This window comes from Orycteropus afer, unplaced genomic scaffold, assembly GCF_000298275.1.
Source record: "Orycteropus afer afer isolate SDZICR_OR568_19922 unplaced genomic scaffold, OryAfe1.0 scaffold00071, whole genome shotgun sequence".
NCBI classification, from domain to species: Eukaryota; Metazoa; Chordata; class Mammalia; order Tubulidentata; family Orycteropodidae; genus Orycteropus; species Orycteropus afer.
In genome coordinates this window covers 11,000,192-11,016,385 of record NW_006921658.1, presented here as the reverse complement: position 1 = coordinate 11,016,385, position 16,194 = coordinate 11,000,192, and the positions used below count along the sequence as shown (strand labels likewise).

Sequence of the window (16,194 nt, the reverse complement as noted above, 5' to 3'; positions counted from 1 at the left end):
ACCAGACCAACCTTACAAGAGATGCTAAAGGGAGTCCTTTGGACAGAGAAGCAATAACAGCCAACAACAAATGACCATTAATACACATGATGATATAACCCAGAAATGAACCCAGCTATGGAAGTATCTAAAGTAAAGAAGCCTACAAGATTGTAAACAGGGAACCAGAGACATCAATTGACAAATGGGGACAACTACAAACAAAAAAAAGGGAAAAAACTGTGTCATTACAGAACTTCTAGATGGTAGGGATGTCAAGACAACTATAAGATAGAATGGACTGTTGTAAACTTGGGAAGAAAACTATAAATCACAGGGTAACCTCAAAGAAAAATAAGAAACCTTCACATCAAAAATAAAAGAGGACAAGCACAAATATGTAGCAAATACTAAAACAATAGCAATGAAGGAAATGATAACATGGTTCATAAACAAAATGAGTTCAGCATAGAAAATTATATGGAACAAAGAAATCAACACCACGAAAAAGCACATAACAAAAATGACAGCAACAAATCCATATTTGCCGATAATTACATATCTGGCAAGGGACTTATCTCTAAGATTTATAGAAAACTCCAATGCCTCAACACCAAAGGAATTAACAATCCAATTGAAAAATGGGCAGAAGACATTAATACACACTTCACCAAGGAGTACATTCAGGTGGCCAGCTAACACATGAAGAGATGCTCATGATCATTGGCCATCAGAGAGATGCAAATCAAAACAACAATGAGATATTTTCTCACCCCAGCACTGATGGCAAGGTTCAACAAGACAGAAAATAAAGGCTGGCAGGGATGTGGAGAGATTGGCACTCTCATATACTGCTGGAGGGACTGTGAAGTCATACAACCACTGTGGAAAGCAATATGGCGATTCCTTAGAAAGCTGGAATTGGAGATATTATTTGACCCAGCAATCCCATTACTAGGTATATATCTAGAAAGGTGACAGCCAGGACAGGAACAGAAATATCCACACTCATGTTCACTGCAGCACTATTTACAATAGCAAAAAGATGTAAACAACCTACGTGCCCATCAGCGGAAGAGTGGATGACCAAACTATGGTACATACACATAATGGAATGCTATGCAGCACTGAAGAATAATGTAGATAGAGTCTGCAAAACTCTGCATATATGGATGAACTTAGAGGACCTTATGCTGAGTGAAATAAGTCAATCACAGACGGACAAATATAGTATTAGTTCATTGTTGTAGAGGGTCAAGGAAAGGTTTATATATGGAGGGAAACTTTCTTTGATTACCAGAGGTGTGAGGGGAGAGGAGGGAACATTGAAAAAAAAAAAAAAAAAGCATTGACCTATGTCAGTTTAGTTTTGTGTATTTCACTGTATAAAAATTATATTTCAATAAAATACATTAAAAAAAATTTGTTGTTGGTAGGTGCTATGAAGTCAGCTCCAACTCGGAGCGACACTACGTACAAAAGAGTGAGACGCTGCTCGGTCCTGCTCCATCGTCACAATCCTTGCTATACTTGAGCCCATTGTCTCAGCCACAGTGTCAGTCCACCTTGTTGAGGGTCCCCCCTTTTTCTAGCTGAACCTCTACCAAGCATGATATCCTTCTCCAGGGACCAGTCCCTTCTGGCAACATGACCAAAGCAGGTGAGACAAAGTCTCCTGCTACACATTTTCCAGGGCAGATTTGTTCATTCCACGGTTATTTTTGGTATTCTTCGCCAACATCACAATTCAAAGGCATCAATTCTTCTTCAATCTTCCTTATTCACTGTCCAGCTTCACATGCATATGAGGTGACTGAAAATACCATGGTTCGGGTTATGTGACCCTTAACCTTCAAAGTGACATCTTTGTTCCTTAATGCATTAAAGAGGTCTTTTGCAGCATATTTTCCCAGTGCAAGATGACATCTGATTTCCTGACTGCTACTTCCATGGGTGTTGATTGTGGATCCAAGTAAAATGAAGTCTTTGACTACTTCAATCTTTTCTCCATTTATCATGACATTGCTTATTAGTCCACTTGTGAGGATTTTTGTTTTACAACGAAGTGTAATCCCTACTGAAGACTGCATGTATTACAGCAAGCAAAGTTGTGTCATCTACATATTGCAGATGTTAATGAGTCTTCCTCCAATCCTGATGCCACGTTGTACCTCATATATTCCGGTTTCTCAGATTATTTGCTCAGCACATAGATTGGATAAGTATAGTTAAAGGATACAACCCTGACATATACCCTTCCTGATTTAAAACCATGCATCATTCCTTTGTTCTGTTCAAACAGCAGCCTCTTGGTCTGTGGACAGGTTTCTCATGAGCACAGTTAAATGTTCTGGAATTCCCATTCTTTGCAATGTTATACATAAAATTTGTGATGATCTACACAGTTGAATACCTTTGCATAAAACCAAAAAAACCAAACCCACTGTTGTAGAGCGTATCTGACTCATAACGACCCCTTCTTGAGTTTCCGAGGCAGTATCTCTATGGAAGTAGATTGCCCAACCTTCCTTCTGAGGAGTGAATGGCAGCTGGGTTTGAACCGCCAGCCTTCTGGTTAGTAGGCAAATGCCTTAGGCTCTGCGCCACTAGAGCTCCTTTGCATAGTCAATAAAATACAGGTAAACATCCTTCTGGTATTCTTTGCTTTCAGCAAAGTTCCATCTGACATTAGCAATGATATCCCTTGTTCCACATCCTCTTCTGAATCCAATTTGCATGTCTGGAAGTTCTCTGTCAATGTATGGATGCAACCGTTTTTTTAACTATCTTCAGCAAAATTTTACTTGTGTGTGATCATAATGATATTGATCAATAATTTCCACATACTGTTTTTTTCATTCACTTTAGCTACTCTCAGGAGCTCTGGTGGCATAGGTCTAAGGCATCTGACTGATAACCAGAAGGCTAGTGGTTCAAATCCACCAGCTACTCCTTGGAAGATTTGGCAATCTACTTCTGTAGTGATACTGCCTCAGAAACACAAGGAGGGGTTGCTATGAGTTAGATCTGACTTGACAGCAGTGAGGGTTTTTTTTTTTTTTTAGCTACTCTCCAATCAAAAGAAAGTTTAAGATTCTCTCCTGACATCCATTTTGGTCTTTCTGTCCTTTCCTGTCTTTTTAATGACTTTTGCTTTATTCATGTATGATGTTCTTGATATCATCTCACAACTCATCTGACCTTCAGTCACTGGTATTCAGTGCATCAAATCTATTCTTCAGATGGTCTCTAAATTCACATGGGATTTAATCAAGGTTGTATTTTGGCTCTTGTGGACTTGTTTTAATTTTCTTCAGCTTCATCTTGAACCTGCATATGAACAACTGATGGTCTGTTCCGCATTCAGCTCCTGGCCTTGTTTTGACAAATGATACTTAGCTTCTCCATTGCGCCTTTCCACAGATGTTGTCTATATGATTCCTGTGTATTCCCTCTGGTAAGGTCCACATGTATAGATGCCATTTATATTGTTGAAAAAAGGTATTTGCAATGAATAAGTAGTTGGTCTTGCAAAATTCTATCATGAGATCTCTGGTGTCATTTGTATCAACAAGGGTATGTTTTCCAACTATTGATGAGTCTTCATTTCCAACTTTTTGTATTCCAATCACAATAATTATCAATATATCTTGATTGCAAGCTTGGCCAATTTCAGACTGCAGAAGTTGGTAAAAATCTTCAATTTTTCCATCTTTGGCTTTAGTGGTTGGTATGTAAATTTGAGTAATAGTGGTGTTAACTGGTCTTCCGTGTAAGCATATGGATATTGTGTTGGATTGGGTTCTCTAGAGAAACACAAAAACCAGCAAAGTGTATATATATATTTATAGAGAGAGAAAGAGAGAGAGAGAGAGATTTATCTTAGGTAAATGGCTCACAAGCGTGTAGAAGCCGACAAGTTCAAGCTGAAAAGTTCGTCTCTGGAGGGGGATGGGGCCTGGAGCCGCCTGGCTTTCGCACGCACGGCAGGGGAGTTCAAGCCACAAAGTTCATCTCTGGAGGAGATGAGGCCCGGAGCCGCCTGGTTCCCGTAAGCACAACAGAGCTGAGAGAATCAAGCTGGCACGCAGCACGCTGGTTGCTGTTCCCAACAAAGGATGAATCCGAAACCTCCAGGGCGAGCGGCGAGCCGCTCACTCAAGGAAGTATATAGTCCGGAATGCCGTTCTTCCAGCTTGTCCTTGGAATAGCATTGCAAGCAGGCCACACCCCTGGGGAAACTCCCCTTGGGCAGACCAGCCGCTCAGAACTCAGTCATCTGATCCCATCATGGGAACCACCACTCACAACTGGAGTCCAGCCAAGTTGACACATCTTCAACTATCACAGATATTATCCTATCACTGACAGAACTGTACTTCAGGATGGATATCGAGATGTTCTTTTTGACAATGAATGCAAAATTATTCCTCTTCAATTTGTCATTCCTGGCAATGCAGGCCATATGATTTGTGTGATTCAAAATGGCCAATACCAGTCCATTTCAGCTCAGTAATGCCTAGGATATTGATCTTTATACATTCCATTTCATTTTTGACAACTTCCAACTTTCCTAGATTCATACTTCATACATTCCACATTCTGATTATTAATGAATGTGGTAGCTGTGCTCTTCCCATTTTGAGTCATGACCCATCAGTAAATGAAGGTCCTGAAAGCTTTACTTCATCCATGTCATTTAAGGTCAACCCTACTTTGAGGAAGCGGCACTTCCCCAGATGTATTTTGAGTGCCTTCCAACCTGTTTCATCTTCCAACACTGTATCAGACAATGTTTCACTGCTATTCATAAAGTTTTCCCACAAGATATCAGTGTTGCACTGCTATCCATAAGGTTTTCAGTGGCTAATTTTTTCAGAAGTGGATGGCCCCATCCTTATTCCCAGTCTGTCTTAGTCTGGAAGCTCCTCTGAAACATGTGTGCCATGGTGACCCCACTGGTATTTAAAATACTGATGGCACAACTTCCTGATTCACAGCCAACACACAAGCCACCACAGTACAAAATGACAAACTGACAGACAAGTGTAAAATCAGACTCCATTTATTTGATCTAATTTTCTGGTTTTCGTCATAATTCATTTCCCCTCATAAATAATTTTAATAGAGCATTATCTCACATGAATAGTAAATGACCAACCTGGATTAGGACAGCATCTTACCCTTCCTTCAAATGGAATCACTGTGGTCTTTAGAAAGTACTGTGAGGTTGTTTCATGTGTCTGGAACCTTCTTCCTTACTTTCTCCTCTACATTCTTATTTGTCCTTCAACATTTGTCTCAAGTGTCATCTTTTCAAGAAATTTCTCTACCCCAGGTGGCTCCCTTCCTCCTCAGGAAGAACTGGAGCTACTCTTCCATGGTCCCCCATAACCTTGAGCTCACTGTCATAACTTAACTCCTTGCAGATGCTATAATGGATGTGTTCCTGAATCTCCAACCACACAGCTGTCAGTGTGTTAGAGTGCCTTACAAGCACTGCATCTCTGCCCCGTGGCACATGCCTGAAAAACACCCAGCACACAGCAACTGTCTGTGGCATGATACAGTACACCTCTAATGCCTCTGTGAAATAACCTACATGAGTCAGAGCCAACTTGAAAGCAGTGAGTTGGGTTTTTGGTTCTATTCTAGATATAAAATGTTTCAAAAGATCCTGTATTTATTTATGACAGACAAAAAGACCTACGTCATTTTAAAGTATCAATATCAGCTTACACAAAAATCAAAATTCCTAAGTTGTAAACAAAAAACATTTTAAAACATTAAAATTATAGACCATATATAATACTGGAAAGTATTAAGTACTAAATTTAAACACTCTAGTATTTGGCTGATCTCACCCAAGAAAATATGTGCACTTGTTAATTTATGAAAACTTCATTTATTTGCCAGTTATAAAAATAAATGGCAATCGTAAAATCTATGATACTATAGAACAGGGTATTTTTTAATTAAATCATTAAGATATATATTTAATATGATCTCAATGTGGACAGCATTCTGACATTACTCACTCACTGCCATTGAATCAGATCCAACTCACAGCGACCCCTCCTTGGGTTTCCAAGGCAGTATCACTATGGAAGCAGATTGCCCAACATATTTTACATAGTCCCTACTTCTGTACTGTTACTTTTAGAACAGTTATTTAGTATTTTTAGCTAAACAGTTATCACTTGATTGACCTTGGAGCCTTAGTCACACATCACTGAATATCCACAATACAAAAAAAAAAAAACAACCTAACCCACTGCCATCTAGTCAATTCTGACTCACAGCAACCCCCACTAGGTTTCTGAGGCAGTAAATCTTTATGGAAGTAGATCACTCCATTTTCCTTCCGTGGAGCAGCTGGTGGATTTGAACCACTGACCCTCTGGTTAACAGCCAAATGCTTTATGCACTACACCACCAGAGCTCCTTGTATAATCACTACCATAATCAAAATATGGAAGATTTCCATCATCCACAATATGCCCTGTGAAACAGGATGTTGTATGATTTGGACATTGTGCAAGCATGCTTAAATGGTGAGCAAATATAGCATTCACGGATTTTCTACCTTCGTGTTGTCTATTAACCTTTTGGTTCACTTACAAATCAATACTTCTCCATTGCCTCTTGCTGCTGCTATCACTAGCATTGGTGTATCCATGATACACTTCATGGTAATATTTTCGAAAGAAAATTAAACAGAGAGATAACACTACAACATTCAAGAGATGTACAATATATGAGATTGGATATGCTGCCTACCAGTAGAAGCATACACTTCTTAAAAAATTAATTATTTTTAAGTAGGGAAAGCTCACATTAAAATAGCTATAGAAAGTATTGTTGTTGTTGTTATGTATCGTCAAGTCGGACCTGACTCATAGCGACCCCTCCTTGGGTTTCCGAGGCAGTATCACTACAGAAGTAGATTGCCCCATTTTCCTTCCGAGGAGTGGCTGGTGGGTTTGAACCGCCAGCCTTCTGGTTAGTAGTCAAGTGCCTTAGCCACTATGCTACCAGAGCTCCCATAGAAAGTATAGTACAGCATATATAAGCCAGGAACATAGGTGCTTTTTATGACTGTCAAGACATATGTATTGCAGGTTATATATGTAAAACACCATTATGCAAGCAGCTCTGGTGCTGTAGTGGATAAGGCACTTGATTGCTAATTGGAAGGTCAGTGGTTCAAACCCACCAGCTGCTCCACAGAAGGAAGATGGGGCGATCTACTTCTGAAACGATTTACAGCCTCAGAAACCCAATGGGGGTTGCTATGAGTCAGAAACGACTGGATGGCAGTGAGTTTTTTTTTTTTTTTTTTAATATACCACTACACAGTTGGCAGTGCAATCACTTTGCACAGAGGACACATAACTGAAATACATACGGTAACGGCTTCACTTTTGCCCTTTCTTACTGGGACAATTCTACTTATATTAATAAGACTCTCCTAGCTGGCATTTCTAATGCTAGTCTCACATGGAACCTGAGAACAATCTTCAAATTTTTAAACTATTTTGAAACTTAGTCAAAATTATTCCCCTCTATAAAATATGGTAAAACTTTCAATGTACCACTTGCATTTTCTCAGAAATATTCTTTGCCATGTCAGGACTATATTAGTCAGGTGCTCAAACTCTATTCTAATAAAATAATTGGCAACTTAAAATGAGATCTTTCTTGTCAATGAGATTAGTACATTTTAAAAATATAGTCCTATCTACTCCATCTAAATACATAATAAATACCAAACCAAAAAAAACCAAACTCACTGCCATCGAGTCAACTACGACTCCTAGCGACCTTTCCTTGGGTTTCTGAGGTGGTATCTCTATGGAAGTAGATTGCCCAGTCTTCCTTCCAAGGAGTGGCTGGTGGGTTTGAACCACCAGCCCTCTGGTTAGCAGTCAAGTACCTTAGCCACTATGCTACCAGAGCTCCTTAATAAATATCAGGGTACATTAATAGGGGGCAATTTTTTTTTACCCACTTCTGATTGTTGTTGTTGTTATGTGCCATTGAGTCAGACTCAACTCATAGTGACCCCTTCTTGGGTTTCCGAGGCGGTATCACTATGGAAGTAGATTGCCCACCCTTCCTTATGAGGAGTGGCTGGTGGGTTTGAACCACCAGCCTTCTGGTTAGCAATCAAGTGCCTTAGGCACTATGTTATCAGAACTCCCTCCTCACTTCTGATCAGTCTGTGGCAAAACACTGACTTTCATACATTGCTTCTAAGAATTGTGAAATACACAGTCCTTTTAGAAAGCAATCTGATATATTTCTCAAGAGCTTTAGAATATTTATATCCTGTAACTCAACATTCCACGACTATGAATTTATCTTACAGAAATAATAGTTCTGAATACAGAAAAAAATTGTTCTGCACAGATACGTTCACTGCAGGATTATTTACAACTGTGAAAAAATAGAAAGTAACTTAAATATCTAAGAACAGGAAAAAATAAATTATGAGCTCTCAAAAACTAAGTAACAACTCTTAAATCTATTAAAAGACAGTTAAGTAAATTATGACTTTCAAAGAATTGAATATTGTGCCACTATTAACACAGATGGGAGCTCTGGTAGCATAGTGCCTAAGGCACTTGACTGCTAACCAGGAGGCTGACGGTTCAAACCCACCAGCCACTCCTCGGAAGGAAGGTTGGGCAATCCTACTTCCGTAGTGATAACTGCCTGGGAAACCCAAGGAGGGGTCGCTATGAGTCAGGGCCGACTCGACGGCAAATAACAACAACAACAACATTAACACAGATACTTACAAACATTATGCCATAAAATAAAATGTAATAAAAGGAAGATGCATCACAAAAACATGTATGTATGTATAGACACATTTACATTTAAGTAAAAAAATAAAAATACAAGCATAGAAAAAAATGCTGTAAGGAAATGTACCTAGAATTATTAAAGTGGCTATTATATGGTAAGATTATGGACTTTTGTTGTTATTTTTATCTTTTTCACCAGTATTTTAATGATGTATTTTTTAAATGGAAAAAAAAAGTTTTAAGAAATCTTACTATACACACACACACACAAAAAAAGATAATGATGGCTCAAAGCTTTTATGATGCAATATATTCATGTATTACAGAGTTCATTAACTTTAAAAACAGTAAATAGTACCAGCACCATATTCATCCAAAATCCTATCTTTTCAGAAAGCAGTGAAGAAAGAGTGGCTGGAATACAGAGGGACTTACATAATTGTCTCTTGCAGACCAGCCTGGATAAAGCTGCATATGTAGCTGTCTTTCCTTCCGTGCTAATTCATAATATTTAGCCTGCTCTTCACGGGAGAGGGCGTGCCACTAAAATGAAAAAAGAAGAGGTGGGGGGAGAAAAAGTCAAACAAAAGTAAACAAAATAGTAATAATATTATATATTTCATGTTTCGAACACTGAAAAATGAAAATATTAAGCATTTAAACTTTATTTTTAAACGGCAAAAGACCAAGTACTGGAGAATTCCACTTGGAGTCTGGTGGCTACAGTGAAATTCAAACTTCGGTTTCTCTATCCTGTTCTCCAATATCAAATGAAACACATCAAAGTCAATCAAAGTATCCAAAGTAAAATGATCTCTGTCACCCACCCTTGCTCTTTTCCAATATAAATTAAAAAGAACTTTCACTGGTGAACCTCAACACCCAACTTAGCCCTTTTTGCTTAGTTTGTAGCACATTCTGATATCTGAGTCCAACTACCATTTATTTATGCAAAATGTGATAATTTCCAGATGTCTTTTTTATACCCTCTCCTCACATGGGCACTCTCATTCCATCATATGAAGAGTCTAAAACCTTAAAAATAATGAGCTTGCATCATATGATCCTGTATAGAGCAAGACATTCAAAGTTAGTCTCTGTTGCAGCCTCTTCATCCTCTTCTCACACTTATATAAACATTAATTGTCTACAGGGAGAACACTGAAAACACGGTACAATCACATGGAAAGAAAGGAGAATTATCTAAGCTTATTTTGCCATCTTTAACTTGAGACTTTTGTGTCTAATTTGGATAACGTAGCTGCCGACATCCTCCAACCTCTCCATTGCCCATTTACATAACTGATAAACTTCTGTGTACCATATATGTAACAAAATAGCTCATGTGGGGAAAGTCTCCATTTTGGGTGTTTTTAAGAGGCTTGTACTTGCAAGCTGCCTTGCATACATTTGCACACAACTCACCCAAGGCCCCTAATAGACAGTTTTCAAGTATGTCCTCTACATCCCAAATGCCAGCAGGGTCTGCCAGCAGAACCATCCAGGGGGTACTGGCTGGGCTTTGGGGGACTCACTGGCCATGAACCTATCACTCAGGAGGCAGCAGGTGTAGCAGAAAGACAAATCACCCCCGCCCCAGCCAGCCCTGCTGCACCTGGAGCTTCATCACTCTCCACAGGGTAAAGTGACAACATCACTAGGGTTGGTGTCACCCAGGGCAGTAACATGGATGTCAATGTCACCTCCTCATGGGCAGAGCTGGGCAATGAACAGCCTACCAATCCCTCATTTCCCAACCCCTGGGCAGAGTGGCCTAGCCCATCCCCACTCCTTGGCTCCCCCAGCTCCTCCCCTCTCCCACTGGCCAAGGTAGAAACTCTCCTCTCCATAGGCCTGTGATAGTTCAGGCTGTTTTCAGCATGGCTGGATCATGATTCTGAGTGGTTTAAGCAATTGTGCTGTTCTTTCTCATTATGAGATCTGATGTAAGACAGTCACCTCTATAGTGGGATATGCTTTGACCAGCCAATTATGTGGAAGATCCAACAACCTAGATCCTATTGTGTTGTCTGCTGATCTTGGGTTCATCAAGCCCTACAGCTGCCTGAGTCAGGAAAAGCCTCCAGCTTCACATCTGACTCATGAACTTGGGACTTGCCAGCCTCTACAACTGTCCTATGAGCCAATAATCCACCATTTTGTCTGCTGATCTTGGATTCATCATTCGTGAAGTCAGCAAACTGCTGTGCTGCCTGCCAATCTTGGGTTTGTCCACCCCTGCAGCTGTGTGAGTCAGGAAAGCTCATCATTGATGTATAACCCAGGAACTTGGGACCTGCCAGCCTCTATAATTGTGTGAACCATCTCCCTGCGATACATTTCTCTCTCTGTCTCTCTCCATATATATAAATTTTACTGGTTTTGCTTCTCTAGAGAACCTAGCCTAATACACAGGCACCATGGCATGCCTGCCTGCATCCTGACTAGTGGGTCAATGGGGCAGGGGTAGTGGGGAGGTGATGGTGGTGATGAGTTAGTTACTACACTAGGTGACAGATGACACCAACCCTAGTGACGCCACTGCCTTAGCAGTTCCCCCCCCCTTCCCCCACAGCACCAGACTGCCTGCCTGCCGCTGCCACAAACCCTGGGGTTGTTTTGGTATCACCTCCTGACAGTGGCGGGTGCGAGTCACATCCTCCCCAGTGATGTCACTAACTGGGTGTGCCTTCAGCCAGGAGTCTCTTTGTTCCTCCTCTCCCAGTCTGGGGTGTGGAGCTTCCCTTTCTATTTCCTTCCTATCCAAACCTAGGAGATGCTTTCCTATTCATGGTAACCTATGTATCAGATTTTAATTTCCCTGTTTATTAAAAAAAAGAAAAAGAAGAAAAACAAGCGTGGGTAGGCTGGAAAGGGAGTCAGGGAAGGTGGTGGATAAAAGAGAAAAAAGTGTCACAGAAGAGGCTATGTCTAGGTCCTCATCAACTTCTCCTCAGCCTTTAACCTATGACTGAGATGAGCAGCAGGTGTCCTGGCAAAAACAGGAACACCTGCTGCTCTCTGAAAATACAGTAAGAACCTGAATGACCTCAAGAGAAGCACCACAGCACCTTCCCCTGCACATTCTGCCCTGCACTCCAGCCACAGTGCACACTGCAATGCCTCAGGGCTAAGGTGACAGGTTCCACTTCCTATAAAAAGCCCCCAAAAAGCCAGGCCTCTGGTCAGAGAAGATAGCATATTTATTTTTTAATTGCTTTCAGAGTGCTGACTGGCAAATTTAAAAGCATGACACAGAGCAGGACTTGGCCCAAGCCAAGGGCAAATCAGGCAGTCTGCTTTTGTTAAAAAAGAAGTGTGGGTGTGAGTGTGTGTATGGGGGGGGGGCAGGGGAAAAAAAAGCAAACCCTGAAAAAGTTATCTGAGACACAGTTCTTCATGCTAGCAGAGTAAACACAATTAGACAAAGTAGATACAAGAACAAGGCATGTCTAGGGCAGCAGTAGAAGTCTGTGGAAGTAGGCAAGAAAGGTCCTCCTACTTCACCAATTGATGGCTTTTCTGACTTTGAGACCCTGACCGAGAAGTAGAGATACTCAGGGAGAGAAACAAATTGTACACAATAGAAAAGATCATCCTGATATTTGTGAGAAAAGACTGACCATTTTTATGTACAGAGTTAGCTCTGGTGCTAAGAAAATGTGAATAACGAGACAAAGTCTTTCAAAAAAAAAAAAAAGAAAAGAAAATAAGAAAGGTTAGAAATAATCCTTTCAAAAGTTGTTTGTTCATTCGACAATATTCTCTCTATACCCCCAACTGCCATCAAGTCAATTGCAACTCATAGTGACCTTCCAGAACAGAGTAGAACTGCCCCATAAGGTTTCCAAGGCTGCAATCTTTACAGAAAGCAGACTATCTCTATAGTGACTTACACAGAAAATGAACCACCTGCCATCAAGTTGGATCCAACTCATAGCCACCCCTCCTTGAGTTTCCGAGACGGTATCACTACGGGAGTAGATTGCCCAACCTTCCTTCCGAGGAGTGGCTCGTGGGTTTGAACCGGTTAGCAGTCAAATGCCTTAGGCACTATGCCACCCCAGCTCCTAAACAGTGACTTACATTACTAAACTATATCTAGAGGTATTTTATATAATTTATGGTACTTCCATAACTTGCTGAGCAAAACCTGAATCTTAAATAAAACTTAGTTTCCAAAATACATACGAAGGTTGGATATAGCTTCTACACAAACAATCATGTATTTTTAAGTTAAAGCAGACTCAGGTTGACAAAAAGACCCCAGTTAACAAAACTGAACAACACACAAAGAGAAAAAGCAGAGAACGAGCTATTTACTTGCATTTTCAACTGCTTTTAATTCCTTGATAGGGGTTTTGGCATATACAATATTTCTAAAGCCCCAAACTGACATATAAAAGCCTAAAACTGTAGATAAAGTGACAGTATTGAAGTTTTACATTAAAACCAAAAATAAAGTCTAGTACAGACTAGAGAGATGGTCTGTCTTTATAAGAATTTCTGAAACATAATTGAATAAAAGCCCTTTTTTTAATCTGTTTTGCTTGTATAAAATAAAGAGGTAAATTTAAAAAAAAAGAAATTTTGTTGTCAAGGTTTCACCAAGTTGTAGGGTTAATTATCCATTTTAGAGAAAACTTGTACAATACCAAGATAAATAATCATGAAAACAAATCTCCAATAAGTTGACTTTTATTAATACCCTAAAAATCTGAAAAGAAAAACACAATGCACCCCCACTGCCAAGTCAATTCTGACTCACAGTGATCCTGTAGGACAGAGGAGAACTGCACCACAGGGTTCTCAAGGCCACACATCTTTATGGGAGCAGACTGCCACATCTTTCTCCCATGGAGCGACTAGTGTATTCTAACCACCGACCTTTCAGTTAGCAGCCAAGTACTTTAACCATTGCATCACCTTGAAAAGAAACAGCCTATTCTGAAATAAGATTTGTGATATTATTATTTGCAACAGGAATTAAGAAGAAATCATTGGCTAACTCATTATGAAGGAACATTTTAATTTTAGCGCTACAGTGAAAATGAGTGAATGTTAATAAATGAAATGTTCCAAGATGGATATAAGATCCACTTTTAAGAACTCTAATTATCCCAATGTAAAACTTCATGATTGGAAAGCCAGGAACTTTAAAGAACCAGCAACAACTTCCCTGCCAAAGGGAAGTTATGAAAGGACAGAAAACCTGATCTTAATCAAAGATCTCAGAGACCTATAAATAGAAGCAGGTGTCCAAATCAAAGACAGAGAGAGACCCCAAATGAGAACCATCCTTTAGGGCACATGCTCTGATCTGGAGATTGGTAAGGGAGCTGAGAAAGTAGCAACTGTTGAAAACATGCCTTAAAAATAGGAAGCATTCATTCCTCTATATCACTTACTCTCTTGAGCAGGAAAATAATTCCCAATGGAAGGCCAGGGGTCCTTTAACTCAAAAGAGAAAAAAAAAAAAAAAAAGGAAAAGCTAAAGATTTTGCACACACTGAAATGAAAACGTCAACCCTTCTGTTCCTCTGATTTTGTCTTTGAAAAGGTCATGGAAAATGATCATCATCACCCTTTAAGCTTTTGAGGTGGAGCTCTTCAAAGATGATGGGAATCACTCATCTGCTATGATCTGGCTTGGGAAATCATTGTAATTATTGTTATTAAGTGTTTAAGCATCCACGGGGAGATAGAGCATTGCACACAGGACACCAAAAAAAAGGCTATAATCTACCATCACACCCTACCCCTGAAAACCTGGTGTCTTGCAGACTGGAAATAGCTGCGGTTTTCAGGCTTTCCAATAGGAATCGATAATTCAAGGTCTGTGTCCCTTCTGTTTACACTGACTGGCAACTTCCTGAATATTTTCTATTATGAGTGTTCAAATTCATTAGGTTTCCAACAGACGTGGTAAAAATCACCATCAACAACAGCTAAAACATGACAACAAAACAACAACTAAGTTTCACAAATGTTCTTAGACCCTCCTGATCTAAATGCTCATGGGCACAATTTAAGAAGCTATCTGCATATATGGAGCCCCCTGGGTGACATAAAGAAGTAAACATTTGACTGGTGCCCAAAAGGTTGGAGGTTCGAGTGTACCCAGAAGCTCCTTGAAAGAAAGTTCTGGTGATATACCTCCAAAAGGTCACGGCCATGAAAACCCTATGGAGCACAGTCCTACTCTGCACACATGGGGTAGCCATGAGTCAGAACCAACTCGACAGCAACTGGTATCGCACATATGTGAAGACCACCAACAAATCAAGCTGAAGCATTTTCAAACTTTGAATGTAATTACGGTGAAAATGGAATTTGAATCAGAATAATCCCATTTCTTTTCTACCACTCTTTAGATACCTAACTGAAACCATTTCAACTTTGAGAAAAGTAATCAGCCTTTTGGCTGGTGGTTGGATAAAGAAATCTTAACAGCCTAGTTGCAGCCTAGTGCTGGGTACTTGGCAGATGCTCAGGAAAATACCTTGCTGTTGTTGCTGCTGTTAGGTGCCGTCAAGTCGACTCCGACTCCTAGCAACTCTATGTACAACAGAATGAAACACTGCTCAGTCCTGCGCCAGCCTCACTATCTTTGCTGTACCTGGGCCCATAACTGCAGCCGTTAAGTCAATCCATCTCGTCGAGGGCCTTCCCCTTTTGTGCTGACCCTCCACTTCACCAAGCATGATAGACTTCTACAGGGAATAGTCCCTTCTGACAATATGGCCAGAGTAGGTGAGACAAAGTTTGGTCATTCTCGCTTCCAAGGGGCATTCCCAGCCGTACTTCTTTCCAGGACAGATTTGTTCATTCTTCTGGCAGTCCAAGGTACTTTCAGTATTCTTTGCCAACACCACAACTTAAAAGCATCAACTCTTCTTTGGTCCTTCTTATTCACTGTCCAGCTTTCACATGCATATGAGGTGACTGAAAATACCATGGCTTGGGTTAGGTGCACCTTTGCTCTTCAGCACTTTAAAGAGGTCTTTTGCAGCAGATTTTCCCAGTGCAATATGACGTTTGATTTCTTGACTGCTGCTTCCATTGGTGTTGATTGTGGAACCAAGTAATACAAAACCTTTGACAATTTCAGTCTTTTCTCCATTTACCATGCTGCTGCTTATTGGTCCAGTTGTGAGGCCGAGTACTGGGTACATGGTAGATGCTCAAGAAAATATCTTAGCATGTGTGAAAGAAGAAAGAAAAGGACCCATCCATCCAGAAAGAAACCCAGCACAGGTGCAGTTCAAGAATCAGCTGTATTTTCCAGAATAAAGATTTCTCTGGCCCACATAAATTCTTCCATTTAAATCTTCAGGGTGGAACAGATCAGTTTCTGTCTTGGAGGGAATGGCCACCTCCATCTCCCAGGGTTCAATCAGCA

At 40.3% G+C, this 16,194-nt stretch overlaps 1 protein-coding gene across 1 annotated transcript in view; it reads right to left on the bottom strand.

Annotated features, from left to right (window-relative positions):
• LEF1 (lymphoid enhancer binding factor 1) overlaps window positions 1–16,194 on the bottom strand; it is a 167,272-nt gene that overhangs the window by 26,346 nt on the left and 124,732 nt on the right. The window contains exon 9 of the mRNA XM_042780933.1: window positions 9,228–9,335. Coding sequence (XP_042636867.1) covers window positions 9,228–9,335 — 108 coding nt within the window. The remainder of the gene's footprint in view (window positions 1–9,227; window positions 9,336–16,194) is intronic.